A 26,292-nucleotide genomic window follows, 5' to 3' on the forward strand; every position below is an offset into this window, starting at 1 on the left:
GAGGGTCTGTGCGAGGTTTTCGTCCTTGGAGAGGCCGGCCCACAGGGTGTCCGCCCCGTTGTCCAAGGCGTCGAAGGACAGCACCTTGTTGACGTGGGACGGGATCGAAAGGAGCGCTAGGAATGGGAAGCAGACGGCTGGGCCGCGTTCGGCGTAGAACTCTAGTTGACGCAACGATGGGAGAGTGGCCTTTTCAGCAGTCTGCCAGGCTTGCGCAGCATCCCATTCGCTCTGAGGTTGCTGCAGCGAATGAAGGTGCATATTCCGCAGTGATGGCGGCAGGGAGAAAGTGAGTTTCTCGAGTCGTGGACATCTCCGCAACGCGAACACAAGGAGTTCGCCCTGGTTGAGGTGAGTATTCGGGGGTGGAAGGCTTGCGACTCTCTCTGCCGTCGACAGTGGAGCGAGGGGATGGACGATGTTTACTTCCCGTAGCGTGGGGTGCGGGAAGTATGGGAGGAGATCAAGAGGGATGGGGTCTAAGGTGCGCAGTACAGGAAAGTTGTCGCCACGCAAGTCATATTCTGGGAAGATAGAACGGATCGAACCATACGTGAAGATGAACTTTGTGTGCTTTGGCGGCCTGATTGACAGCGTCTTGATACTTGAACCCTTTCGGTGAGAAGACAAGAAGATGAAAAGCACGTTGAACGTGTGGAAGCTATCGATGTACACGTCGAGGTGGACGATGCGGCCTCGGTGGGAATGCAACACGCGGGTGGGTGGATCGGGAAAGCCGCGGTTGAATCTGAGGAAGAGAGGAGTGGCCTTGGACCATCGGAGGACGGAGGTGATGTATGCGAGACGGCTTTCTCTCTCCGTCTCTTGCAGAGCGCTCCAATCGAGGAAGGAACGAAGCGGCCCCACGCGAGAGCCAGCAAGTGCAGCCCAAAAGCGCGGGGTGTCGAGCGCGATTGCCCGCCAGCTGCGGCTGACGTGGATGATAGCGAGCGGAGTTGGGTACTCGGCGATGGCGTACTGCACGAAGATTTCTGCGAGCACCTCGGCAGGAAGAGCGCGGTGGATGGGAGTGAGAGCGTTATAAAGGGAAAGGAGGTCGAACGCGAGGTTGCAATATTCATCAGAGCGGGCAAGAGCCCTCCCCTGGACCTCGTTTCCGGAAAGCCCGACGAGCTGAACTCGGTCGGAGGCTGGCATTCGCCCGGCGAAGGCGGGGAACGGGAGGCTGTCTTCAGCGGGGGCAGGAGACTCCACGCGAATCGGAGGCATGATGACGTTGGGAGCAAGCTTCTGTACAGTGGTAGCGGGCCCTAAGGCCGAGCGCTAGCCTTCGGTGGAGGTTCGGGCTGACTGCCCACCGAGCGCCCACTGGCCATCCTACCCAGCTTAGTCCCTTTCTACTATGTGCAGCCCCTAATAAGTGGGGCTCGCGCTGGAACCTGAACTCGTTTCCACGCGTTCAGTCACCGGGAGACTTGGTCCCTCGTCCCGCGGGCTCAGCAGAGACTCTCCGTGCGTCAACCCACGCCCCACTGCCACGCCCGCGCGCGAGGCGGCCGACGAGGGTGTTCGAAGCAACTTCCTCCACGTGCACCTTCCCTGGCTCCGCGGGGATGAGAAACATCACTTGCAGAGGATCGAGTTCAGAGAACTGTGTGTCTATATTCTATGTACATGCGCAGATCGCCCGTCGTTTCCTCGTGGAAACACAAGCAAAAACACCAGCCTAGAGCTTGCACGCGTCGGACCCCCTTTTCCATCTCCCTTGCAAGACAGGACGACTGCGAGTATCGTCCACCGGCAGCGATGGAAACGTATCCTCTGTCAGTGGCGCCCCAACGTACGATTGCACTGGGCTCGCCTGCGCCTTGATCCCCTCCACACTGGGCGAAGGGCGCACATTGGCCGCTGCGCCCCATCGAGGCACGAAAGCAGGCGAGAACCCTCCCATCGACGATACGGCCCCCCTCGGACGCTCCGCAAGCCTACCAAGAGGCGAAGCAAGCGCAGTGTTCGCGCTTTGCCCGACCCGACGTACGCCTGGGAGCGAGATGCGCCCAGCGGAGACCTCCAGCGCGTCAACCCATGTCCCGCGGTCGTGCTCCTCCCAATGCTGCGCGAGCCGGCCGAGGAGCGTGTCCCAGCCGGGACCTTTGAGGAAGCTGCGCTTGGTCACAATGACCATGCCCGCAGTGCAGCGGGTAAGCATGACGTTCAGCCGGTTGAGGGACTTGAGGAACCCGGGTGAGGACGTGCGGACGGTCGAAACTAGGACGTATTTCGCCTCATGACCTGTGCATGCGGTTTCTGATTAGAAAACGACACTCAATCAACACCATAGCGCGTACCTTGGAAGCTGTCAACATTGTACACATAGTCCCACGGTAGGCTCGCAGCCTTCAGCTGGTTCTCAATCAAATTGCGTTGCGCGTCGTACGGGGTGATGATGCAAAAGTCCCGGGGTCTGTAATAGTTCTTCACCAGGTTGACAATAGCACGAGCTTCCTCTAAGTTCTATGCGTCCCAGTAAGAATGGATCATAGGCGCGGAGAGATCGAACGACAGAGTACCTACCTGCCAACTCCCACCCATGTACCCCTCCTCGCCCTTCCGCACGTCCACGAATCGAATACATAAACTGTCTTGGTTGCTGTGCTCCGACCGTAGTTTTGAGTTGTACACTTCTTTGGAGATGAATTCGCCCAAAAGTACCGGCATGCGATACTGCGTGTTGAGGAAGTAGGCCGCAGGCTTCAGATGTTTGAAGTCAAAGATGGTTTTCATGTCCGTGGTGTTTTCCTTTCCATAAGGGGGGACTATTCCTTGAAGTGTCAGACTTTGTCAAACGCTAGGAACAGATCACGGCGCTCACGCTGCTTTGGGTCCCCAAACATGCACACCTTTTGCAAGTTGTTGAACTTGTAGAAGAGATGCTATGATGGCACTTCAGTATATCCCATGCGAACACTGAACTGTTTGCACTGACCATCAATTCGAAAGAGTCGATCTGGGAAGCCTCGTCGATCACAAGCCGCTCAACAGGCACCAGGTCCGTCAACCCACACCCGTCCAACGCCGGGTTCGAGAGCATCGACAGCGTGCACACAACGACTTGGGAGTCATCCAGCATGCGCACAGTGTCCGCCAGCTTGGTGAGATCGTCGGATACTATCAAGTGATCTTCGACTCCCCCGTACAGATGCTCATGCCTGCGACCTCATAATGAGATGTAAGCGTGAGCACGTGCAAACGGTCGACGCACCATTCGAAATGAAAATCCTTCGAGACAATAAGCTTGAAGTTAATCGCGTATTCCGGTTTGATGAGCGTCCGCGCTATATTCTTCGCTCCAACGTTCGATTGCGCAACGACCCATACCGGCTTGCGCGCAGAGCTCCAGACCCCGAGCGCGACCGCGATTGTTGACGTTTTCCCCGTCCCCGGAGGTCCTGTGGTCTCCTCAGCACCCCATTTTTTTCGTCCTAGGAAACGCCCAAACGTACCGTGAGCAACCACCAGCATTTCTTCCGGGTCTAACATCGCCTCCACGACCTCTTTCTGTGACCCGTTCAACCGCGGGTGAAAGACGCTCGCTCCGTCTCGCTGTCTCTTCTGCACTTTCGCTTGTCCCTCGGTGAACCACAACGCGTTCACGAAGTGAGCGGACGCAAGCGGCCTCGTCTCCCCCCGCAGCGCTCGAAAGATAAAGCCATCTCTCGCCCGTTCCGCGTTCGTCGCCTCCTCCCGGCCCACAACCCGCACGCTCACGATGGAGCCATCGAGCACCTTCGGCCCTCCCTTCAGGAACAAGCCCGTGGCGCGCCCGGACGACGTTACCGCGCGCCCAGTGAAAGTCTGCGTCTCTGTCTCCACTACCACCTGGGTCTGCGCAGTGTAGGTGAGCACCACGGCCCTCGTCAAAGAAAGGTTGGGGGACCGCACCTGCTCGCTTGCCCGGACGCGCGTCTTGAAGCGTTTGTTGCGGACCACGAGGCGTCCCTCTTCGTCAAACTGCGCTTCTTCGACCTCGCCCTCCGTCTGAGTGGGCCGCAAGGCCTCGACACGTTCGACGCTCGCGTACTGCACGGCGAGACACGTAAGGGCCGCGGCGGGAAGGTTTCGCGTGTCGACTTTAAGCGCGTCTCGGATAAGTTCACAGGACGTGTGCGCGATCCTGCGCGGGACGAGCCGAGTCAGTCAACGGCCAACAGCAGCAAGACGCAAAGACCCACATAGCCGACAGCCACGCCCGCAGGCACACGCTCCGCTCGCCGGCTTCGCACCACAGCTGGTGCACCTCGCCCATGGGCACCCCCCGCGACACCGCATCCCTCGTGCACTCCGCCGCGCTCGCCGGTTTGTCCCCTCTTCCCAACAGCACCCCGAGGTCGACACCAACGACGTGTGCCCCAAGGCGGCGGTGGAGGTGCAGGGCAACCCGCCCCATGCTGAATCCCGCCAGTGGACGCGTGCGGTCGTCCAGCAGGCGCGCAAGAGCAATTTGCGTAGCGCGGGGGAGATCCTGCCGGAGAGCGATGGAGAACACGGCATGAGGGGTGGCGAGGGCGAGGAGGTCAACGTGTCCTTCCTCCGAGATGCGGTAAGAGACGCCGATGGCGGGAGTGGTGTGCGTTGTGGCATGGCGCGCGAACCAGGCGGGGTCGGTGGTGGGATGGGTGTGCAGAGGGATGCTGCTTCGGGCAACAGGTGGGGGCAAGAAGTCTTGAGAGAGCGATGTAGACATTGCGATGTGGATGAGAGGGTTCGACGGTAGCAGGGGTGTTTGTGCGACAACACGACAGACATCCCTTCGGTGAACACACAAAGGGCTTTGGCGCTCGATGCTGCGGTAGCCGACCCGCAAAGGTAAACAAGGAGATTAGCTGAAGATTGCGTGGACGCGGTGACCACATACCTTCTTCCTCGCCCGACAGTTGACAGTCACGCAACGCCGCCGGGAAAGAAGCGATAGACACGGGTATCATATTCGGACAGTTCAGAAGTACAGCAGGAATATCCAAGACGCACAACAGTTCCGGAAGCAAACGCTATCAAATGCAGCACAGCTTCCGCATGACTCCCTTCAACCGAACGAATGGCGATGAGGATGAATCCTCGCTCGCATCAAGCTTCTTGTCCGCGGCTGCGAGCACCGCTTCTTCGTCGAACGCAGCCTGTGAGAGAACACTCTTTCCGAGCGATTCTCCGACCTTGACTAGCGTTTCGATAGGCCTAACAGAATTCTCGAGCAAGTCCTCGTCGAACCTATGGGCAAGAAGACACGTCAAAATGGTGCATGTACGAACACGGCGTCGAGAACGTACTGGCAGACCCCAGGAGGGAAGATGACAACCACGGTGCTGCCTCCGTACGCAAAGTACCCGAGCTCATCGCCGCGATTGACCACAGACCCCTTTGTGACCGTCCAGACAATGCTTCCGACCAGCATCGCCCCGATGGCGACAATTGCGACAGGAGCGGAGGACTGTTTGTGCGTCATGTACATGACTGAGCGTCGGTTCTCGGTGAAGACGTCAAAGCAGCTCTCGTTCACCGCCATAGGATTGACAGTGTAGTACTGCCCTGGGATCTCGGTGATGTCACCAATCACGCCGTCGATGGGACAGTGGAAGCGGTGGTAGTCCTGTGGCGCCAGTCTGCAGTCGTGTCGTTACAATTACAATGTCGGACAAACGAGAAGGGGCCGGACGAACCTGAAGATAGCAATACTCCCGCCAAGGAACATCCGCGCCCGCACAGACCGTGGAATTTCACCGATGAGAGACGGGATGGAAAAGTGGCATCCCTTGATCCTGGTTCGATGGTGTAAGTGCAAAGATTTTGGATGAGAAACGTTGGCAAGCCTACCAGAACTGCTGAGCTGCTCCGACCGACGGGTACACAGTCAATCTACTATCCGCCGCGCTGCAGAACAGCGCAGTGTTTTCGGGATCCTTAACTGGTCGCGAACCGGGCTTCAGCTTGCTGTGTGCAACAACGCTGCGATCAATACTCGAATTCCGGCACGACATCACATACACGCACCGGTGGAAGAAGTCGTTGAAATTCGAGTACTTTGCAATATCAGGCTGAAGCAACTCGTCCAGGCTCAGGGAGTATGTCTTGATGAACGACGGTATTGACTGGATGGACTGTGGTGAATCATATATTCGCCCCTCCTGCGAGCAAGCGCGATGAGTTCTTGGCACCGCATGGAACCAAAAAAAATGAGAAGACATACGCGTTCCGAGAGTTCCTTGAGAAGCTTGATAATGACGGAGGTTCGAAGGAGCTCTATTTGAAGCGCGCCGTAGAACATGAGGTGCATTCCCAGCCTGCGGACGTAGGCATCAGTATTCTGACTGCCTGTGTGCGCTTTCTCGTGGAGGATAGTACAAAGCGGGAAAGGGTTCTCTGAAGAGACCCCGCCTACTCCGCACATAAAATCATGTCCACCCACGAAGGTACGGATCACATCAATAACATCGCACACCCGCGAGCCATGCATGCACTCTGTGCTCATAATGTATATATGCTCGTAATGCATAGCCAGGGCTGTGGAGAAATCGCCATTCGCTACCCAGCAACCGTCTCATGGTGCATATGTATATGCTCATAATGCACAGGCCGACGCGTTGACCGACGCTACGCACTCTGAGCTTTTCATATCGCCGGCCCCACCCTCCCTCCAAACATGCACAACAACGTGAACCGCGAAACTCACCGCGTATACAACGGCATGCTCTCGAACACCTTCCCGCCCTCCTCCTCAGGATCCTTCCCCCTGACCGCGACGTAGTTGCCGTAGTGCCAGCGGTTCGCGAGCTCCTCGAGCCCGGGCAGGCCGAGGAAGCCCTCGAGGTGCGCGGACTCGTCGAACGGCGCGAGTGCGGACGCGCAGACGTCCGCCTCCGTCTCGGAGCGCGCGACGAGGGCCTCGAGCGCGGCGACGACGTCCGCTGGCTTCACGAACGCGGGGAGGTGCGCGTGCAGCGCGGCGACGTCGTCCTCGAGCGGGCGCGCGCCCGCTGCTGCGGCTGAGCGGTGGGCCATCGCTGAGCGGGGAGCGAGGCTGAAGCCAGAGGACTGATGGCTCGACGCGAACGCTGTCCCGAGAGCGGGTGGGAGAGAAGTCGGAGGTGCTGGGACGGGTGGAGGTGGGAGGAGAGGGGATAAGGGCTACGGCTCGAGCTGTGGGTGCCGGTGCATGCTGGGCACGATTAAGTTAGGTACGTGAATTCATGACGCGCTTGCGAGTTGTCGCTGCCGAGCGCCATGCGCAGCAGCGGATGCGGATGATCTTGGATCAATTAATAGCGGGTAAGTAGGAGGTAAGTGGGAGCAGTACTTAGGCACTACAAATGGACTCTAGTAGGAATAAATAGCTGGCATCTAGCCAATACACGGCTTGATGCTGTTTATAGTCCGCTGGAAATAGCTGCGCTGCCTCTTACGGCCATACATTCACCTTCATTCACGCTCAGGCACTCGTCCCAGGCCGTCACGCAAGGCCGCCGACACGACAAATGAGAGTACATTGTACCGCCAAGCATTCTCATACCAAGCTGCGCATGTTGATGGGTTGTCTGAACAGAAACAAACGTCCCCGCACATCCCGTGAGTGCTGCGGCGTGATAGCAAGTACAAACGCCAGCATTCAGCGTAGCGTGCAATACTGCATACAGAAGGTACAATCTCAGCTAACGCGTCTCTCCCGCACATCGGAAATGACCCACATGTCACGCGCTCTCCATCTCGACGTCGCCGTCTGCGTCCGGCTCTGCCCCGTTCACGTCTCGGGTGTCTCGCAGGAGCGCCTCCGCCGCCACACGAATCGCCGCGATCTTGGCGCGCATGACCTTGACCGACTCCGGAAAAAGCTCCTGTGGCGTGTATGGGCCTTCGGATTCAACGCTGACTGGGCATCGAGGTCAGCTGGGCACAGCGCGAAGGGCAGAGAGCGAGGTGTGGGGCGGGTAAGGGGAGGAGCAGAGAACAAGGGACGCACAGATGAACCAATCACGAATACGCTTGAGCTCGACACAGCCCTCAAACTCCTTGTGTCGGAGTGCCTCGCGCGAAACCGTATCCGTGCGCAAGTACCGCTCATCGACCGTGACGGTCCTATTCGCGCCGACCTTGATCACTCCCGGGCTGAAGCATTTGGCAAACTTGTCAGCGTGCTCCGGCGGCACAGGTTTTGACGGGTTGAGGACGATGAGCGGGTGCAAACGGTACGTAGCGGTAGCTGTGCGTGTAGCGCAAGCGTCAACGTGACACCCTCCTTCGCGCAAAACAAATGTGTAAAAATCCGGCACTCACCGACAGGGCTCCACTTCGCGTGCTCTTTCCCAACCCCTTTGATCGCATGGAGTTCCATATCCACCACTTGCCCAGGCCGCAACTTCGCGAGTACGATATCCTTGTTGGTAGCCGCGGCAGGCTTGTCCGCAAACACGGACTCCTGCTCGCCTTGGGGGACCCATACAAGGTCACCACTCGTGACATGTTCGTGGATGTAAGGAGATGCATCTTTTGTGGATTTGCGCGCCCGTTCGCATTGGACGTTCAACCTGCGGAAGGAAGGTGAGGGATGGGACTGTGGAAGGGGCGAGGGGGCGTACTGGAAGACCAGAGTATTCCTGTCGGTGGGGACACCTCCCGTTGGACGATACTCAAAGTAGCGAGGGTCAACATTGAGGGGTATGAGGCCGATGCGTTGGGCGAGGACTTCGTCTTGAATCACGGAGGTGTTGTTATGGACGTATACATCCTCTATTGCGATGGTGGGAACCTGAGGTATTTGTCAACACAGATGCGCATATCCGCGGGCGTAGGACGCGGCCTACGCATGAGGGGACGGGGGTGACCAGTGAAGGAAGGACTGACCTCCGCGATCAATACTCGTCGGAAGGCGTTCGCTATTGATGCGTCCACCCCAACCAAGTCGAACTCGACCGATCGTTGGGACAGTCTCTTGACTGATACGCTCATTTCCTATGTGCAGCCGTGTTGGACCGTCTAGTTCCGGCGAGCACCAGCGGCGAAGACGCACCTTTTTGAAGTCATCCAGGTTCCAACTGTGATCCTCACCGGGGTAATGGCCGGGGAACTCTGTGCTTGCGACGTCGGATACGCGCTCTGCGTGGACACCGACATGTCGCCGTGGGTTGAGGGCGGAGGAGGGGAGGGAGGAGGAAGAGGACGCCATCTGTGCTGAGCGGGCCGTCGCTGCAAATTGACTTTCCTGCGCGCACGTGGGAACGATGGTGTTAGCGCTGCATACAACCCCTTGAAAGGCGTGGTAAAAGTTGAGTACTGTTCCGAATCTCCGACGGCGCTTGTGAGACAAATATTTGATCGGAGATGCTACGTACGCCCAAGGAGCCTTTCGTTGCGAAAACGGCCTCGCATCGCGTAGTATTCCTCTTCGACATCATCAAGTTCGAACTGACCCATTTCCGCTGGACAGGGTTTCCCTGCAACTGGCTCGATCCTTTGCCGGCATGACCAGGCGACGAGTGATGCCGATGTCAACCCCAAGGTTCAATGCCCTGTTTGACGTCCAGTGAACGCTGGGGAGCCGCCGGGTGGGCCCACTACCGCAGCACAGGCCATGGTCTCTTCTCGCTGAGAACGCGTTCCATGAGGCCGCCGCCATGCCCGACTCCGTCGAGCAACACTTCCTTCCCTCTCTTCCCTCCAGCATCCCGCTCTACACCTCGCCCACCCACGGCCCCGCCTGGTTCGCCCAACATGTCGCTGAGCACACCAACGATGTGTCCTCCATCGGCGTCGCCTGCAGGCTCTCAAAGCGCGGAAAACTGAACCTCATCGCCCTCGCCACCCCTTACGCCATCTTTAGCCTCGCCCTGCTCTTCGAGAGCGATGCCACCACCTACGCCGCCTCCGACATCGCCAGCCTCGTTGGAGATCCTGCTCGCCCACTCGTCGCTTTCGGCATGGAGCGGATTGCACTCCACATCCACCGTCGTTTTCAGACGCGCACAGTCGGTGTCGACTTGGTCACCATGAACGGCAAGCCCCGGAGCCCAGCCCAGTGGGCGGCCGAAGTTCTACCAAGCCAGGTGTTGAAGCCTCGGGTCCACGAGCTCTGGTACACCGAAAACGTCGAGTGTGTATGTCTACGCGCATGGCTCGCCGCAAAGTATATCCTCCTCTCTCTATTGTGCCCCCAGCGTCGCTGACTGGATTTTCTCAGGGTAGCCCACGCCCCCAAGGTCCACGATCGCGTCGCGGGCACCCCCAAGATCGACACCCGTAATCTTTCCCCGCCGGAGCTCTTGGTGCTCGCGAAGCTCGTTGCCAATGTCGAGCGCCTCGAGGTCGCGAAGCCGACGGTCTTAGAGGGCGAGCTGGACCACGCAGAGACAGACGCGGACGGGCGCCTCCTCGTCCAGAACGCACGGTACAAGACCCGAATTCGCAAGGGCGAACAGGTACGCCCCGAATCCATCCGCTCAAGCACTCATTCCAACATCCCCGTTTGTGTGCTCTAGACCCAAGTCGTCTTCGAGACCGACGAAGGCAAAGTCACTGGAAAGGCCATGGGCGCCGATGGACGCACGACCAACGTCAAATTAATGGAAGGCCGTGTCCGCGGCGCCATCCGGAGCGTGCGCGTCGAGGGTCGCGAGGATCCCACCACTGCTGACCGAGCCAGGGATACACTTGTGCGTCGTGCGCTCCAGGACCAGGACTTGTCTATCGCAGACGCACTGTTTGTGAAATTGCTGTGGTTCCCAGACCAACATGTCTTGTCCAACGGGCAGATGGGCAGACAACCCCATGTCGGGGTGCTCCTTGACGAGGATGGGAAGAAGCCTCTCAATCCATCACAGAAGAAGGTAGTTGCTGCGATGTTGGATACGGCAGAGCCGATGGTGGTGGTTCAAGGTGCGTAGTCGGGCATTCACATACAGTCGTTTTCTGACGTACATCATTCAGGCCCACCCGGGACGGGCAAAACGTCGACTATCGCTATTGCTCTCAAGAAATGGTGCACCCAGAACGAGCCCGTGTGGGTCATTGCTCAGTCCAACGTCGGAGTCAAGAACATTGCCGAAAAGCTCGTGGAACCTGGGTATGCTGTTGATTTCAAAATCATCGTATCTAAGGAGTTCCATTTTGAATGGTAAGCCTCATGCTCTGATGTATCGAGTTGGCAATAACATCTACAGGCATGAACATCTGTATAAGCAGGGTGTCGAGGAGCACCTGATCAGGTCGGACGACCTACGACTTCATGCTGACACTGAGCGCATGTTGAAGGGATCAAAAGTCATCTTGTGTACTCTTGGAATGCTCTCCAACCCCGCCCTAATCGACTGCGGGCTCCTACGACTTGTTCCCGTTGAGCGCCTTGTGGTTGACGAAGCTTCACAGATCGACTCATCTGAGTTTTTGGTACGCGTTGGTTTCTTATATGCCAGTATTGGCGCTGAACTTTGGATAGCATCTCTTCGTCAAGTTTGATAAGCTTAGGAAAGTCTGCATGTTTGGCGATCCGGATCAACGTGAGTTCTTTGATGAGAGATTATCCCAATGCTGAGTTTCGACTATTCACACAGTGCCTCCATACGGAAGAGAGCATGCGCCAGAAATGGCTACTATCTTCGACTTTGCCCACCTCAAGCGCTCGAGGCATTTCCTTGACACGCAGTACCGTATGCCTGTCCCGCTCGGAAATTTCATTTCGAAAAGGGTTTATCGTGGAAAGCTCAAGTCCATACACCCTATCACTAACCTTTCCTGTATCCGATTGGTCGATGTACACAAAGGAGAGGAAGCTTTTGAAGGTTCAAGTTGGCAGGTGAGACGCCTTTGTTTTTGCCCCTTTTCACCGAGCTGACTCTATGCACCCGCAGAACGTCGAAGAGGTGTATACGATCGTCAACCTCGTCAAGCACTACTATAGTGCCCGTGAATTTTGCATCATCACCCCGTATGACGCTCAACGAAGTCTGATTGTCGCGCGACTTAAAGCGGAGAATCTCCCGTGGCAGCATGTGTACAACGTCGATAGCTTTCAAGGTGTGCACTATCTTCAATCTATATCCCGTCGGATCCCTCTAACGTCCTGCCTGACCAAAGGCCACGAATCTCCCTTCGTCCTCATCTCGACCGTCCGCACGTCGGCCCCGGGGTTTCTCAATTCATTCCGCCGGATGAACGTAATGCTGTCGCGCTGCTCTGCTGGAATGGTTTTCGTTACCAATCGCGCCTTCCTCCATAACGTCGCCGCGCACACGCTCCTTGGCAAGCTTTCCGCTCAGTGGAGTGACCGAGCGTGGATAGACCCTATCGCGGTCTCTAACGTAACCGCCGTCCTTCCCTCGGGCCTCGATCAAGGGAAGCGTGAACAGCGGAAGGCTAGCCGTACGAAGCAGCAGCCACCTCGGGTTGACACTCGGGTGGTGCGCGCAGTGGTCGATAAAGCCCAGGCCACGAGCACTAGTACCGTCCCTTCATTTGCCCCTACTATTGCTGCCACCTTGTCTCCCTTGTCGTCGTCGTCGTCGTCGTCGTCCGCTCCGACTACCACTCCGATTACTCCGGCGTCCAGCACTTCTCTACTCCCATCCGGTTGGAGCGCGGCTAAAAAGAATGAATACACTGTGTCACCACAAAGGGATGTTTCGCAGCCCATGACACGGCTTCCGAGCGGCAGAGGCGTCTCGCATGGAAAGCCCACGACCACCGTCACAACGGCTATCCCTGCTAGAAAGTCAATTTCCGCCATTGGCCTCGACACACCCTCTCCCCCGCGCCCCGCACCCCCTGCTACCTTCTCCGCTGAAGCCGCTTTGCCGCAGAGTGCCGCTCGCTCGCTGACCAAAGCACCTCCTCCGACCCCCCCTCAGACCACAACCGCGCCAACTTCGAACCACGAGAACTGTAGAAGCGTTGCCTTGAAGGTTCAATGCTCCACTCCCCCACGCGCTACAAAGGTCGTGCAATGCGAGGATGAAGGCGAGAATCGATGGAAGACGACACGAGGTCTCGCCTCTGAAACCGCGCCCACTCGCCCTGGGACCAACACGAACTCCGCACAGGCTGCACCTGCCTCGAAGCCCCCCGTCGTTGCGCCAGCGCGTCCCGAGCACCATCGCGCCGACGGGGTGACGTCCCACCTGCCCGCGCCGCCCTTGCCCCCCAAAGCATACCCGTCCGCGCCGCCTTCGTCCCCCAGAGCATACCCGTCCTCTTATCTCGGAGCGCAGGAGGTCCCCTACGCGCCCCTCTCGACGCTGAAGACGACTCCCGCTCCATCCCGCGAAACAAGACAGCCGCAATCTACCAACACGACCACGACCGCCGCGATCACCATGACGTACCGCAGCAGTGCGCCCACTTTCTCTTTCGTCCCCACCGACAAGGCCTCCACCCTCGCTGCCACACATTCGACGATCGCACCCGCCTCGTCACGGTATCCCACCGCCCACCGTGTTCCTACCTCGTCGAACGCTCAGCCGCGAGCCCCAGACCGTACCCAAACTTTGTGGAGCAACGCCATAAAGGACACTGTTGCGCGCGCGGAAGCCGCGCAGCGTGCGCAGGCACAGGGTCAAGACAAGACGAAGAGCAGTTGGTGGACGAGCATAACGTCGATGTTCGGAAAGTGGTCCTGAACGAGCAGTTCCCGAGAAGTCGCAGTATAAAGTCTTGGAAGTCTTCCCAGCGCGACACGGTCTCGCGCATGTACCATACGGATTTTTCCAATGTGTTAGCTTATCCAATATGTGGCGCGCCGGGCGCACGAGCAACTGGGCTCATTCTATGCACAGGTAGTGGCCCCCACCCTTGATCAATCACTCAAGGCAATCCTCCCACCGAGGGCGAGCGCGGAACTAGGCCGACCAGAGTCAGACCGCCAGACAATATATCATCGGGAAACCGGTACGTGCGTACGGGAGACAGCGGGAGAAGGAGGCAGCACTGCCGACTGCGGGGTAAGTATATATGTACAGAGTGCGCCGCACGGGCTCGCTCGCTCTCGTCTTCTTCGACTTCTCCCTCTCTTCCTTTACAACCAGACTGGACAGCCGCAACCGGGCGAGTGACGCGGGTGATGACGGGAACGGGGGAGGAAAACACCAGGGCGCAGAATAATATAAGGTACGAATACGGGTGACGACGGGCGGGCGGGGAACGGGCGGCGGGAGTAGGACGGGGGCCGTTACGTGGGGGTGGATACGGGTAGATGGGAGCTACGTAGTAAGGAAAAGGCCGTCCATGCTGAGTAAGTATTATACGAATGCGAACGCGGGCGGGGCGTGAGTTGAGGGCAGGCTGAAGCGGCAACAGCATAAAGGGTCACACGCGGGGACGTGAGGGGAGGGTGGAGAAGCGTGCGGGGCGAAGGATGGGGCAGAGGCAGCAGGAGGACGCGCAAGTCTATCAATGACATCCCGCACAAACGGACAAACCAAGAGCAGGGCTGAGCAGGGGCGCGCGCCGCACCAGGACAGAATTAGAGGCCGAGCTCGTGCGCAGAGTGGGGATGCGCAATGTCCCAGGCGAGAGGCAGGAGGCGGATGGGGTGGATGGATGGATGGATGGATGGATGGATGGATGAGAGGAGTCGTCCAGGATGGGAAGTCCGACGTTGTCAGTGTGGGAAACCACCGTCCTTCGTCGACATTCGTCGTCATCGTCGGCCGGTCTCTGCCAGCTGTGGTCAGTGAACAAGCGCCACGCAGCGGGTGTGGGAGGCCGCTGGCACCAGCCTCGGCGCGACTGGTAGAGTGCGTCCGAGTTGGCCGGGAGGTTCGATACGCGATGGGCCGTGCGCCATGTGGTGTGCCTTGTACGCCCCGCGAGCCCTGTTCCAACTCGTTCGAGCATGGCTTGGCTGCAATCGCCGGGGTCCGTCGAGAGAACAACGGAAGGACCGTAGGGCACTTGGTGACCGTAACCGTCGGTGGGCGAGGGACACGAAGAGCGGAACGGGCCGCTTACGGCTTGGGCGGCAGAGAACAAGGTCGGCAAGGATGGATGGCGGAGGATGATGCGAGCGATGGGTGACGCAGTGGTGCACCGCCCCCTTCAGCGGTGGAACAACGCGGGCCAGTCGACGTTCCTTCCGGGCGGGCGCGAAGGGCGGACAAATATAGCCGTAGGACGATAAGGAAATCCCGGACAAACCGGAGGTGGAGGATAGGCCGAGAGCAAGCGCGGAGGGATGGAGAGGCGGGTAGGCGAGCCAGAATAGGCCGGACTGGGAGAATGTGGGAGGGGAAGGGATACCAGATGGAGCGACAACATACAAAAGCGACGAGAGATCATGAACGGGCGGACGGGACGATGGAACATGAAGATGGAACATGCGTGCGTGTACAGACAGACGTGAGGCAACGAGCGAATGCGTAAATGCGTGGTGGGACCCTGTGCGAACGGTGACCTCTGATAAGCACCGTGCACGCGCACTGCCCCTGGGCAGGCAGAGGAGGGAAGGCGAAGACGCACCTGACAAAACTAGACATGACACTAACCTCCCCGACATGCAACAATGACAGTGCGAAACATCGAACAGGGGAGGCGAGATTAGAGGATGCCTGAGTCCTTGAGCGCGTTTTGGAGGATCGTCTCCTTCACGGCCGCAAAGACGAGCCGGATATTTGACGTATCAGTCGCTTGTGTCAAGCTGATGCTCACGTTAGCACACAGAGACGCAGGCAACCGCACCGACGGCGAACGTACTGTGGGTACACGCTTAGTCGTGCCCGGTTTGCCTGCATGAATCTCCAGAGGATGTACTTGGCCGCCTTGTTGATGTCGGGGCCGCCCGTGTACTCGGGGAAGTAGCGCTCTAGTGGCACTTTCGGCAGCTTGCTCTTGAAGACGTCGATCTTGTTCAGGAAGAGGATAATGGATGTCCGGAGGAACCATCTTGAGTTGATGACCGACTCGAAGAGGATCAACGACTCTGCCATCCGTTTCTGCAGTTCGCAGTCAGTTCTGGCCCGCACTCTCAAACCTCATGCTCAGACGCACCTGGGTCTTGTCCTCGAGCAGGACCTGGTCGTACTCGCTCAACGCAGTGCAAAAGATGATGCTCGTGACACTCTCGAAGCAGTGGATCCACTTCTTTCGTTCTGACCGCTGGCCCCCAACGTCGAACATGTGTATTCTGCACACAGCCGGTCAGCGGACGGATTCAGGGAGCGGACGGTGGGCAAGGTGATATGGAAGGGGGAACTTACGATAACGGCCCTAATGTAAATCGTGTCTCGGTGATGCCCCTACTTGTCGCTCGAGCGCGGAGCACGTCCGTCTCTGTCGGCACGTAGCTCGCGGTCCCTATTCGGAGGGCCTCGGTGAAGAAACTGCAGGGGGCAGACTGAGTCAGCTGGTACTCGGGGGGTGCGAACGGAGGGACGAGGACTGGTGGGGTGGGAGGGAGATGAACAGGAGAATGGGACTCACTAGCTCGCGCTGTCCATGAGATAGAACTCGCTACTGTGGTCCATGACCTTGGTGATGACCGGGTCCTTCCAGAGGTCGTAGATCGCCTGTGCAATATCCTCGGCAAAGACGGACGTGGGCTCTGGGTCAAGCTGGTAGCCGGTGATCCTGTCGAGCTGCGCGCGGTTGTTAGGGTCCTCGCAGTCGAGGGAGAGCTTGCGCATGGCACCGATGATATGGTTGGCGGAGTCGAGGAGGTTCTTGTATATCGTAGGGCGGTAGGTCATGCGCTCCTCGGGGGTGTAGCCATTCTGGTGGATGATCTTCATCTGCTTGACGATCGTGGACTTGCCAGACTCGCCCGAGCCGAGGAGGAGGATCTTGCACTCCTTCTTGAGCTTGCGCGAGTCCTCCTCGATCCGTTTGTCTATCTCCTGGGAGCGTAGCTGGGCCTCGCGGTCCTGCGCCGACACGCAGTTTCCCATCGCGGCGGGGACGGGGGCACAGGGCGGCGCGCGTGAGTGTGGGGAGGGGCACGGGGGAGGTGGGCGCAACGGCCTTTGTCGGTGATTGGGACGCGGGGGGAGAAAGCAAGGAGAGCGGGGGAACAGGGGAGGCGGTCCCTGGCGCGAGAGGAGGGCGGCGGGGCGGCGGGGGAAGATAGGGAGGGGAGGAAGGGGTCGGAGGGGTCGGAGGGGAGCAGAGGGAAAAGGCGAAGGAGAGCGAAGGGCGACGGACGACGTCGGTGGGGGAAGAGAAGGCAGCGCAGCGGTCGCCCGCCGTCCGCCCGGCCCGTGATGGGCGCACCGGGGCGTGACGTGACGGGTTTGCCGGTGGATAGACGCTCATTGCCTGGCAGATTAAACCATCTGTCGCGGTGCAGTCTGCCAACGACGACCGCGCGTACCCTCGCCGCCTGCACTCGTCCGCACGCACCACTCTGTCCAGATTCCAGGGGCCCGTGTCCAGGAGCCCGTCGCGGTCCGACGTCCTCGCCGTCGTCTCCTCCCGCCTTCATTAGCGTAGCGCTCCACCGCAATATAACCCGCCTCGTCGGGCCCTGATCCGTCTCGCTTCACCGCGCGCCGGCGGCCGAGCAATATGGCCTCCTGGGGACCCCTCGGCGCTCGCCGCTCGTTCCTAGCTCCGGCCTCACGGTCACGCTCCCCGGCCGCGGTGAACTGTGGCGTGCGCATACGACTCGCACAGCCTGTGGACTTGCAGCTCACGCATACGATCGGACCGCAGGAGGTGTCACGCCCCTTTTGTCCAACTCATCCTCTGCTCTAGCACTGTGGCGCTGCCCACCCGTTGGCGTTCGCCCGATCCCCGATCGTCCCGCGCAGCCAGCGCCAGCTCACTGTATATTTCATCCTCGCCCCTTAGAGGTCCCACAATCCCAAACCCGACAGATCCTCGGCTTCCTCCCGTGGCCCGTCCTCGTGCTCGTCATCATCGTCCTTGCTGTCGCTCGACCAACGATCGTGCTCGAGCGGCGGGAGCCCGCGCCAACGTTGCACGCGTACGCGGAGGAGCCGCACGATGTCCGCCGGGGTCTCAGTGCGCGCGAGTGCCATGCGGAACTTGGTGAACCACGGGCGGCGCCCACTATCCTCCGCCCGTCAGTCTTGGTATGGATGGCGTGTCGGAAATGAACGCACCATTTTTTTTCGATAAAGTGTCGGACATGCATCTGCACCGTCTGCATCGTGGCCGTCTCGGGGTGCTCTTCGACTAGCGCCAGATATTCGAGCGAGATCTTGACCGGATCCGGGACTTTGTCCGCGAACAAACTGCCCGGTAGAACGACTCTGATCAGCTGGTATTAACCTCCCACGCTCAAGTAAACCGAGGTCCACGGTGCGCACCATGGATTTGCGAGCAACTCCTCCCCCACCATGACTCCATCCGCTTTCGTCTCCTCCAAATTCCTCCCAATGTCCTCCCAGGTCCGCACGTTCCCGTTGCTGACTACTGGCACATGCACGGCACTCCTCAGGGCTCCGACATAGGCTAGGTCCGCGGCTCCTTGCCTGCGCCGCCGCGCGGATACCTGACGCGCGTGCAAGGTGAGCCAGGACGCGCCGGCGGCCTCGAGACGTGCACCGAGCATGGGTGTATGTGCGGGGTCGGGCGTGAGCCGCACTTTACAGGAGACCGGGACCGGGAGGGAATGGGAGAGCGCCGAGACTATAGAGGAAGACGTCAGCGTGGGTTTATGGTAGGGTGAGAGGCATATGAAGCGCGAATTGGGCTCAAATGCACCGGGAAATTGACGGGCTTATGCACGCAGCTCTCACTCCGGCTTGGATGAGGCGCTGCGGCTCGAAAGCTTGGTAGATAAACTCGTTTTAATGCATGTATGCTCATAAGTACTACGTGACCCGGGGTATGAACAAACATGTGTGCCTTACCAAGCACCTATATCCGGAGGTACTCCGCGCTGTGCACTATAAACGTTACGCATGCCCAATTGATTGGCCTCACACGAACGTGTGACTGGACTGCGTTCCCGGGCCTGCTTAGTGGACCCCAGATGCTCAGCGATGTGACCACCCAGCGTCAAAGCTCGGCAAGCCTTACAGAGATCCGTCATCGATGTCATCAAGGAAACACGCATGCACTTGTTCTGAGCGCAGAACAAGGCAGGAGAAGGCACCTGAGCCCTGCATACGTTCGCGTGATTGGCGAGCGAAAGAAGGGCGCACAGTACCTCATATCCCTTCAATCCATCACTCAGAGAGTCCTCGCAAGCGACGAGGGCACGGAGTCCAAACCAAGGACGTAAAAAACAACGCACCTATGCTCTCCACCAGCGGCCAGTCCTTCTGGCCAAGCAGGTACCCGCCGTAGTGAGCCTCCCTTGCCGCGTCCTGCGGACAGCCCAAGTTCAAATCTGCACGTCTTCCCCCGTCAACTCCGATCGGCCTTCGCTCAGATCGTTCGATCCGCTCGCGGAGGCGCACCTATGGCGTCTGCACGGTGAACGACGGTGCGAGCAGCACGGACGACCGTCTCCGGGTCGTTCCCGCAGAGCTGGACCACGACGGGGCGGTCGTCGCCTTCGCGCAGGCCGCGTGTGTGGAAGGCGAGGTAGTCCGGATCGGAGAGGAGGCGGTCTGGGAGGAGCATCTGGGTGTAGGCGAGCGAGGCGCCGTAACGGCGGACGAGGAGGCGGAAGGGCAGGTCGCTCTGGCCGACCATCGGGGCGGCGATGCGCGAGAGGTCGAGGCTGTGTGAGGCGGGGGTTGCTGCCGGCATAAATGTGGCTTGTTGGCTATGACGGGAGGCGAGGGCCTTTGGCAGGAGTCGGCAGACGACTCAGCAGAGATTGGGTTGTCGAGAAGGCTAGCGGAGAATGCCGACTGTCCCCGGAACGGACGCTTTCCGTCTCCATCTCACCCGCCCAGTGCGCGTGATCGTCGAGCCATGTGCGCGCACACCGCGTCCGTCTTCACCAGCGAGGCTGACCAGTCACCAGATGGCAGAGAACGGCGGCGACAGTGTTCGACAGAGCCGGTCATCTGATCCTGTTCCGCCGCGCCGTTCGCGCCCGCCTGGGCTCAATCTGGGCTCGCCGGACTCGCCCCCGCTGCCGCCGCGGGGCACCGCGCTCGGCCACCGCGAGCACAGACGGCGAAGGGTGGCCAGTGCTTGGCGCGGCGCAGGCCCAGGCGGAGACCGCGCGGTCAGAGGCTGGCGGGCGGGCTGTCGAGTCTTTCTTTGATCGCGATTCGCGACACCTGTGCTTCTTCGCCCTCATACTTATAACCTTCCGGGCCCGTCCCTCCTCCCTTTTTCCGCCCCCGCCGCCCCCGCTCTCTCCGCCGCCCTAGGCCGCGCTCTCCCCCTCCCAACAACCTAATGACCAAACCACGAAGGCTCACGATCTCCCTCCTCACCTCCCAGCCCCGTTGGCTCCTCCTCTCCATCTTCCTCATCCTCTGGTCCTGGTCCTCTGGCTTCCGCCGCTCCTCCACCCCCAAGACCGCCCAGGCTGCGTTTGGTCTAGGCGTCGACGCACGCGCGTTCCCCGACTCGCGTCTCTACAGGCGGGTGTTTGGCCTCCCCGAGTGCGCCGAGCAGTGCGCCGACCAGGCAGTGCAGGCTGTAGGTTGCGGCAACGGACTGTGAGTATTCTCTCTCCGCGCTCCCTCTGCTGGGCATCCCACCCTTTGGACTTGGTGGGACGCTCTAAAAGTGCTGCTAAGATGAGCCATCGCGGTTCTCGAGTGACAATTCCACACACTTTCCCCACTTGATCCTCGCGTCCACCACACCCCCCCCCTCTCCGCCTGGATCCAGGCATCACGTGAATCCTGACACCATCATGCAGGAACTTCGACTGTGCATGCCACAATCCCGACTTCATGCCAGACGCCGTCAACTGCATGACCACTGCCTGCTCCGCGAATGACAAGGCGACGGGCCAGGCCACGCTTATGACCGAGTGCGTGCTCGCTGGTACGTTTCTCCTCTCGTAGCTCCTCTGTGCCTAGCTCAGGGGAGCTGACGTCGCGCTCAGGAACCTCGGTCTCCGTGCCCACAAGCGCGACTTCAACGAGCACCACCTCCATTAGCTCCGGTGAGCCTTTTTTCTGACTTTAGAGTTGTGAGAACGTTTTTGACACATTCGGAATCCGAAGGTATACCCCCTGTCTCCGGCCCGTCGTCCTCTGCATCGTCCAGCACGTCAGCCTCGGTCTCAACCACCACCACCGTCACCGCGTCCATTTCGACAACCACCGTCTCCTCGACCTCGACTTCAGGTGTGTGTTCTCTCGTCGACCCTCTTCCCTCAGCGCCTTGGGAACAACTCGCGTCCTATCCTGTGCCTTTCCTCCGATCCTCTGACTGACCCGTCGCCGCCCACAGTTCCCATTACAGTTGTAACGACGGTTACAACCCAGCCCCCCGCGACGTCCACCCGCTCCTCCACGAGCGCGCGCAGCACCGAGACCGTCTCACAGACCGTCACCGCTCCGCCCGCCCCCTCCACGGGCACTAGCACCGGAGCTACAAACACCGGCGACGCCGCCTCTTTCGGTGCATGGGGTGCGATGTGGGCGGTCGTAGTTGCGGTCGTTGGAGGAGTGCTCGTGTTGTGAGTGAGGCCGGAGGCCAGGAAGGAGCCGAGGCAGGCATGAGCAGAGGCAGAGGCAGGGAGCGACCTGCAGCGCGGGGCGCGGGCGGCCGCGCCCTTTGTAACATCTTACGCGCGGAAAATGTACGTTGTGCTGTAGCCTGGATCTGTACGTTGTACGTGTGTATCTCTACCGACCATTTTGGTTATGTCTCATTGTGATACCCACCGAGAGAGTGCCCCGAATGCACGAACGAACTCGGTCTTGCTCCCCGCCTTCCGCCTACGCAACTTCCTCATGCTCACCCAAGAAAGCATCTCGGCATATCGACATACGCCTACTCAACTCCTCTCAGTCCCAGCCGTCGAATGTCACTCAGAGCCATTGTCACTCAATGAACGTTGATGCTGAGGGTCAACGGGGAGAGCTGGCCCCTGCATATGCTACGCGTACCCCGGCACAAATCTCTTCTTTTCTTCTCGTCCACTACTCAAACAAACGCTCCCAGCTGCAACACGTCTAATGCACTTAAAGCCTGTTCTTTCCTGATGTGGGGCATTTTAATCCTGCTGGTGGGAGCAGTGACTACGCGACATGCTTTCATAAATTCAACATGAATGAGCTTCTAGCGTCATTTCAAACACTCGGAGCTGCTGTTTCCACGCAGCCTGGCCGCCATGTGCCTGAGCGGTCTGACTGACCCTGGCTGACCCAGGGAGATCAACGAGCTCTGAGCTAAGAACTGCTAAGAAAGGCTGTCTGAAGGATATGATGCGATTGGGAGTCAAGGCGAGTCGCCGTGGTATGTCGCACGCCCTCAAAAGGGAACGGCGACTTACCCACACGCTGCAGGCTTGAAATACGACCCGGGAAGGTGGATTCCGTGCCCCGCTCCTCGCCATGCTCCTTGCACCCCCACGCGACCCGAGTCCGACGCCCTCCTCGAGCGTCGACTCCAGCACCGACTTCTTCAGCCTTCCCTCCTCCCCCGCGTCCCCCAGCCCCAGCTCGAGTCTCTTCTTCAGCATTCCCGACCTCCCACGTCTTCCCATCAAGGTCGGCCTCCACCTCATCGACGCGCTCGGCGAACAACTCCACGCCGCCGCCATCGCCGACTACGCCGCCCACAAGTCCCCAGCGCACGCCGCCCTCCGCCGCTGCGCACTCGTCTGCCGCGCCTGGCGCCCCCGCGCCCAAGCCTGGCTCTTCCACACCCTCGAGCTCAACGACCGCCCCGCGCTCGCCCACCTCGCCGCCACCCTCCGCCGCGCGCCCTCGCTCCGCGCCCACGTCCACACGCTCCTCGTCCACTGCACCGTCGCCACGGGCACCCGGAAACAGTACCCCCCCGCGAACCTCGTCGCGCTCGTGCCCCCAGTGCTCGCGCGCTCGCTCTCTGGCCTTCGCGTGCTGGAGCTCCACGCGGGCGCGAACCGGCGATGGCGGGAGAGGTACTCGCCCGCGGGTTTCCTGGTCCACCTCCCCGTGCACCCGCGTGGGTGGGACGCGTACCGCGCGTTCGCGGCGCTCGACCTGCTCTGCCTCGACTCGATCGTCTTCCAGAACTTCGCCGACCTCGCGCGGCTGCTCGCCGCGGTTGGCACCGTGCGCGAGCTCCGGATCTGGGGCGTGCGCTGGGACGTGCTCGGGGTCGTTCCGGGCTTCATGTGCGGCCCGTGTCGGCCACAGTCGCGGGCAGGTGGACCGTTCTTGGGACGGCTGGAGGTCTTGCGTGTGAGTGCGTGCGTGCGCGTGCGCGGAGAGATGCTGACTGCCGTTTGTCAGCTAGATGCCATTGGAGCGCACGGGCTCGAACGCATCGTGCGCGCGCTCACGTCGGAGGCACTTGCGTGTCTCGATCTCGACTTGCCGTACGCGATCTCTGCACCGCACTCTGCTGGTGAGTGACTGCTCGTTCCGTACAGACACGGCTACCAATTGAGATCCCACTGCAGTAGATGCAGCGACTGGGCAACCGCTGGGACTCGATCTCAAACGATTCACGGCACTTCGTGAAATCCATGTGACGAATATGGGCAATCCACTTGTCGCTGCAAGTTCGCAACTCTCCCTTTTAGAAAGCATCTTGAGCTCCTGGAGCACTCCAATAGAGCTTCGCACGCTTGAGATTCAAATTTCGTCGCTCCCACATCGCGCGCCTCGGCCACGAGCTGAGTACATGCACCTCGCATGTTCTGTCGTTCGCATGATCGAGGAGTACTGTTACGGTGAGTGGCTAACTGCGCTTACCTACGCTTCACTTACGTTTAATGATCTTTGACCTGTGTGCACAAGGTACACGGACACCGGTCAAAGTGAAGTTGTGCGATGTTCCCGAGATTGAAAGTGTTAACAGCACCAACGCTTTATTGTGGGAGATACGTCAGTGCTGCCCAAGAATGCACGCCCAAGGGCGTTTACACATGGACATAGGTGGGTTGGAAGTCACCACTCGATCCAGAGCTGTCGCGACTGAAACATTCTTAGAATACGATTGTTACGGCCGGTGGACGGATATTCACCCACTATGACCCCTGCTTGCCCCCCGTTTGGCGCGTCGTCCACCTCGGTGAGTCTCCGTGTTCGCCATCTATATATTGCTCACTCGGCCCTCCAGAATCTCCGCATGTGTTCTTGGATTCTCAAACTTCCCAACGGAGATATACCACCCGCTGTGCGACCCCGGTGAACCATCCTGGCACGCACGTTCCTGCCTTGGCTCGCCAGCCACTCACCACCCGCGGACCCAGCAGGCCCGTCCGTACTCTCTGCCGCCGCGCACATACTCCCCTTTTTGGTCTCCCACCGACCAGTAGGACATGGCGACGCCCGTTCATCCAGGACAACTCCCATCCGGAGGACACGCTGGTCGACATCGCAGCCGGGCATCGGCGGCGCACTGCGGACGACCGTGCTCTCCCGCAGAGACAGGGTTCTGGGCGGGTGGGGCGCGGTCGAGGTGCGCTTCGTGATACACGAGCGGTTGATGGGGCCCTCGGTGTGAGTCGCACGTACGGTCGTCGCGGAGGCGCGGAGGGATGTGTGGGGCTTGTGCAATTGCCGGGTTTGTGAGCGCCTGCTTCCCATGCTTCTGGCGATCTGACGCGGTCATCTAGCTGTGAAAACGCTGCTGGGCGACGGGGACTAGTTGCGTAGCGCAGTCGTGAGTACTGTGCGGAGTCCCCTCGTGAATCATTGCTGTGCCGATGCCTGGCAGATGTGGATGACGTGGATGAGCATTTGACGTAACTGGTAGAACAGTTCTTAGACAGAGGTGCCGGATGCTATGTGAAGTCGAACGGTCAGGGACCATATCATCCCAGCGATAAAGGGGTCAGGGGGTGTCATCACATCTCTTCCCATTACCGTCATCTGCTCACACCATGACGACTCAATCCGCTCTTCCTCCGCTCAGCACGTTCTCAGACTCAGGCGTACCTCCAAATGTCAGTACAGGCTACACTACCCTCGTCTGCTTACACGGGTTCATGTGGCATGGAGGTGCGCCAGCCCACTGCAGTCTCGTTGGCAATGAATACTGACACGCTCCCGCCGCAGCGTCCTTCGCGAAGATGCTCCCTCTCGCCGGCCAGCATAACGCGCGGGTCATCGCAGTGAATCAACTCGACTACCCCGGATCGGCGACGCACTCGCCTGAAGAGCTCGCTGTACTCCAGCGCGCCGTCGCCGCCACCCCCGATGACGGCGAAGCCGCGGCGGAGATGCTCGCGTACTGGCGCGCCCGCGCCCGCGACGTCTTCGACTACCTCGTTGCGCTCGTGCGCGAGAAGGGTATCCCGCCTATGCAGGGAGATAAGGGGGGCATCGTCCTCGTCGGCTGGTCGTTCGGCACACTCTGGATGTCCGCATTCCTCGCGTTCCTCTCCGAGTTCGACGACCCCAAAGGCGTAGAGCTCAACAAGTACCTCCGCCGGGTCGTCTTGTACGGTACGCGCTTCCCCTTCCGGCCGAGGGCGCATCTTGAGATACGTCGCTGACGAATCGCGCAGACGGCGGCTGGTTCTTCCTCGGCACCGCACCGCCCACCCCCTCCCCATACTCTCCCGCGTCCGACCCCGCGTTAACGGAACGCAGCGCGCTCGTGCCCGTGTTCGACCGGTGGCTCTGCAGCTACTACCCGCACACCTACCCGCCCACCGCCGAGGCGCTCGTGCAGTCGACCGCCGCGCCGCTCGCGGACCCCGCGCCCGCGGAGGGCGACCGTGCGTCTGCGCGCCACGCGCCCCCGGAGGACTTCCACCCGCAGGACTGGCTGCTCATCGGGGCGTCGCTGAAGCAGGGCACGCCCCGGACGCTCAAGGCGCGCGCGATGTTCTCCGCCCCGGCGGACTCGAAGTGGAGCGCGCTGCGGGTGGAGTGCGTGTTCTGCGCGCAGTCGTACTGGGAGCCCGTCTGGGGCGCGCACCAGCTCGAGCGGGAGCTCACGGAGGCGAGGCGGGCAGGGAAGCCCGCGAGAGAGGTCACCTTCCTGCGCGTGGACCGCGTGAACCACTTCGTGAGTGCTCACTGGCTTGTTTCGGTGGGACACGGCTCAAAAATCTTACAGGCGCATTGGGTGGTACCGGAGAAGATACTGAAGGTGTTCTTGGGAACTCGTTAAATGCAGTACCAGGACTCTGGCCCAATCTGTAGCCTGCCTGTATCGATATTCTTGGAAGACATGTGTCCCCGCGTGTATAGGCAATGGGAAAAAAAGGAATATCACCGAGTACTGTAGTACTCGGTACTCAGCGCTCAGCGTCCATGTCCCCACGAGGCGCGCGCGTTTCTTACGCCGTGCTTTGGCAAAGCTAGGTGC

General features: G+C 59.9%; 8 protein-coding genes across 8 annotated transcripts; 3 read left to right on the plus strand and 5 right to left on the minus strand.

Moving 5' to 3' along the window:
- Nucleotides 1-2,310: 2,310 nt before the first annotated feature.
- BXZ73DRAFT_6003 (P-loop containing nucleoside triphosphate hydrolase protein) lies at nucleotides 2,311-4,588 on the minus strand (the record flags this gene model as incomplete). The annotated part of the gene is made up of 8 exons (XM_048021701.1): nucleotides 2,311-2,475; nucleotides 2,536-2,777; nucleotides 2,834-2,894; nucleotides 2,948-3,170; nucleotides 3,224-3,410; nucleotides 3,465-3,840; nucleotides 3,904-4,135; nucleotides 4,194-4,588. Coding segments are annotated over 8 exons (1,881 nt in total), but the record flags the coding sequence as incomplete, so codon positions are not given.
- A 424-nt stretch (nucleotides 4,589-5,012) lies between these two features.
- BXZ73DRAFT_49670 (phosphatidylserine decarboxylase-domain-containing protein) lies at nucleotides 5,013-7,014 on the minus strand (the record flags this gene model as incomplete). Its single annotated transcript, XM_048020293.1, has 7 exons — nucleotides 5,013-5,226; nucleotides 5,286-5,618; nucleotides 5,676-5,774; nucleotides 5,830-5,946; nucleotides 6,007-6,140; nucleotides 6,203-6,296; nucleotides 6,686-7,014. The coding sequence occupies 7 exons, from the start codon at nucleotides 7,012-7,014 to the stop codon at nucleotides 5,013-5,015; spliced, it is 1,320 nt and encodes a 439-aa protein (XP_047876101.1).
- A 686-nt stretch (nucleotides 7,015-7,700) lies between these two features.
- Nucleotides 7,701-9,172, minus strand: BXZ73DRAFT_91000 (insert subdomain of RNA polymerase alpha subunit; the record flags this gene model as incomplete). The annotated part of the gene is made up of 6 exons (XM_048025825.1): nucleotides 7,701-7,879; nucleotides 7,970-8,209; nucleotides 8,284-8,534; nucleotides 8,586-8,755; nucleotides 8,851-8,958; nucleotides 9,017-9,172. 6 exons carry the CDS (start codon nucleotides 9,170-9,172, stop codon nucleotides 7,701-7,703), a joined length of 1,104 nt encoding a protein of 367 aa, XP_047876102.1.
- Nucleotides 9,173-9,620: 448 nt separating this feature from the next.
- On the plus strand, nucleotides 9,621-12,014 carry BXZ73DRAFT_49706 (P-loop containing nucleoside triphosphate hydrolase protein; the record flags this gene model as incomplete). Its single annotated transcript, XM_048020306.1, has 8 exons — nucleotides 9,621-10,129; nucleotides 10,184-10,421; nucleotides 10,482-10,878; nucleotides 10,930-11,116; nucleotides 11,163-11,388; nucleotides 11,438-11,498; nucleotides 11,553-11,794; nucleotides 11,850-12,014. Coding segments are annotated over 8 exons (2,025 nt in total), but the record flags the coding sequence as incomplete, so codon positions are not given.
- A 3,514-nt stretch (nucleotides 12,015-15,528) lies between these two features.
- Nucleotides 15,529-16,874, minus strand: BXZ73DRAFT_49668 (G-protein alpha subunit; the record flags this gene model as incomplete). The annotated part of the gene is made up of 5 exons (XM_048020292.1): nucleotides 15,529-15,628; nucleotides 15,685-15,923; nucleotides 15,979-16,114; nucleotides 16,188-16,310; nucleotides 16,411-16,874. 5 exons carry the CDS (start codon nucleotides 16,872-16,874, stop codon nucleotides 15,529-15,531), a joined length of 1,062 nt encoding a protein of 353 aa, XP_047876104.1.
- Nucleotides 16,875-17,771: 897 nt separating this feature from the next.
- On the minus strand, nucleotides 17,772-19,650 carry BXZ73DRAFT_49692 (FMN-linked oxidoreductase; the record flags this gene model as incomplete). The annotated part of the gene is made up of 5 exons (XM_048020299.1): nucleotides 17,772-17,997; nucleotides 18,051-18,182; nucleotides 18,258-18,579; nucleotides 19,190-19,306; nucleotides 19,356-19,650. The coding sequence occupies 5 exons, from the start codon at nucleotides 19,648-19,650 to the stop codon at nucleotides 17,772-17,774; spliced, it is 1,092 nt and encodes a 363-aa protein (XP_047876105.1).
- A 603-nt stretch (nucleotides 19,651-20,253) lies between these two features.
- Nucleotides 20,254-23,415, plus strand: BXZ73DRAFT_78849 (uncharacterized protein; the record flags this gene model as incomplete). The annotated part of the gene is made up of 11 exons (XM_048022944.1): nucleotides 20,254-20,519; nucleotides 20,726-20,853; nucleotides 20,915-20,974; nucleotides 21,036-21,158; nucleotides 21,277-21,493; nucleotides 21,633-21,648; nucleotides 21,829-21,886; nucleotides 22,189-22,275; nucleotides 22,348-23,207; nucleotides 23,259-23,373; nucleotides 23,399-23,415. The coding sequence occupies 11 exons, from the start codon at nucleotides 20,254-20,256 to the stop codon at nucleotides 23,413-23,415; spliced, it is 1,947 nt and encodes a 648-aa protein (XP_047876106.1).
- Nucleotides 23,416-24,856: 1,441 nt separating this feature from the next.
- BXZ73DRAFT_49612 (Alpha/Beta hydrolase protein) lies at nucleotides 24,857-26,094 on the plus strand (the record flags this gene model as incomplete). The annotated part of the gene is made up of 4 exons (XM_048020280.1): nucleotides 24,857-24,974; nucleotides 25,032-25,421; nucleotides 25,484-25,989; nucleotides 26,041-26,094. 4 exons carry the CDS (start codon nucleotides 24,857-24,859, stop codon nucleotides 26,092-26,094), a joined length of 1,068 nt encoding a protein of 355 aa, XP_047876107.1.
- Between the last annotated feature and the right edge of the window lie 198 nt (nucleotides 26,095-26,292).

The sequence above is a fragment of the Epithele typhae genome (assembly GCF_022376455.1).
Source record: "Epithele typhae strain CBS 203.58 chromosome Unknown BXZ73scaffold_37, whole genome shotgun sequence".
Classification (NCBI taxonomy): Eukaryota; Fungi; Basidiomycota; class Agaricomycetes; order Polyporales; family Epitheliaceae; genus Epithele; species Epithele typhae.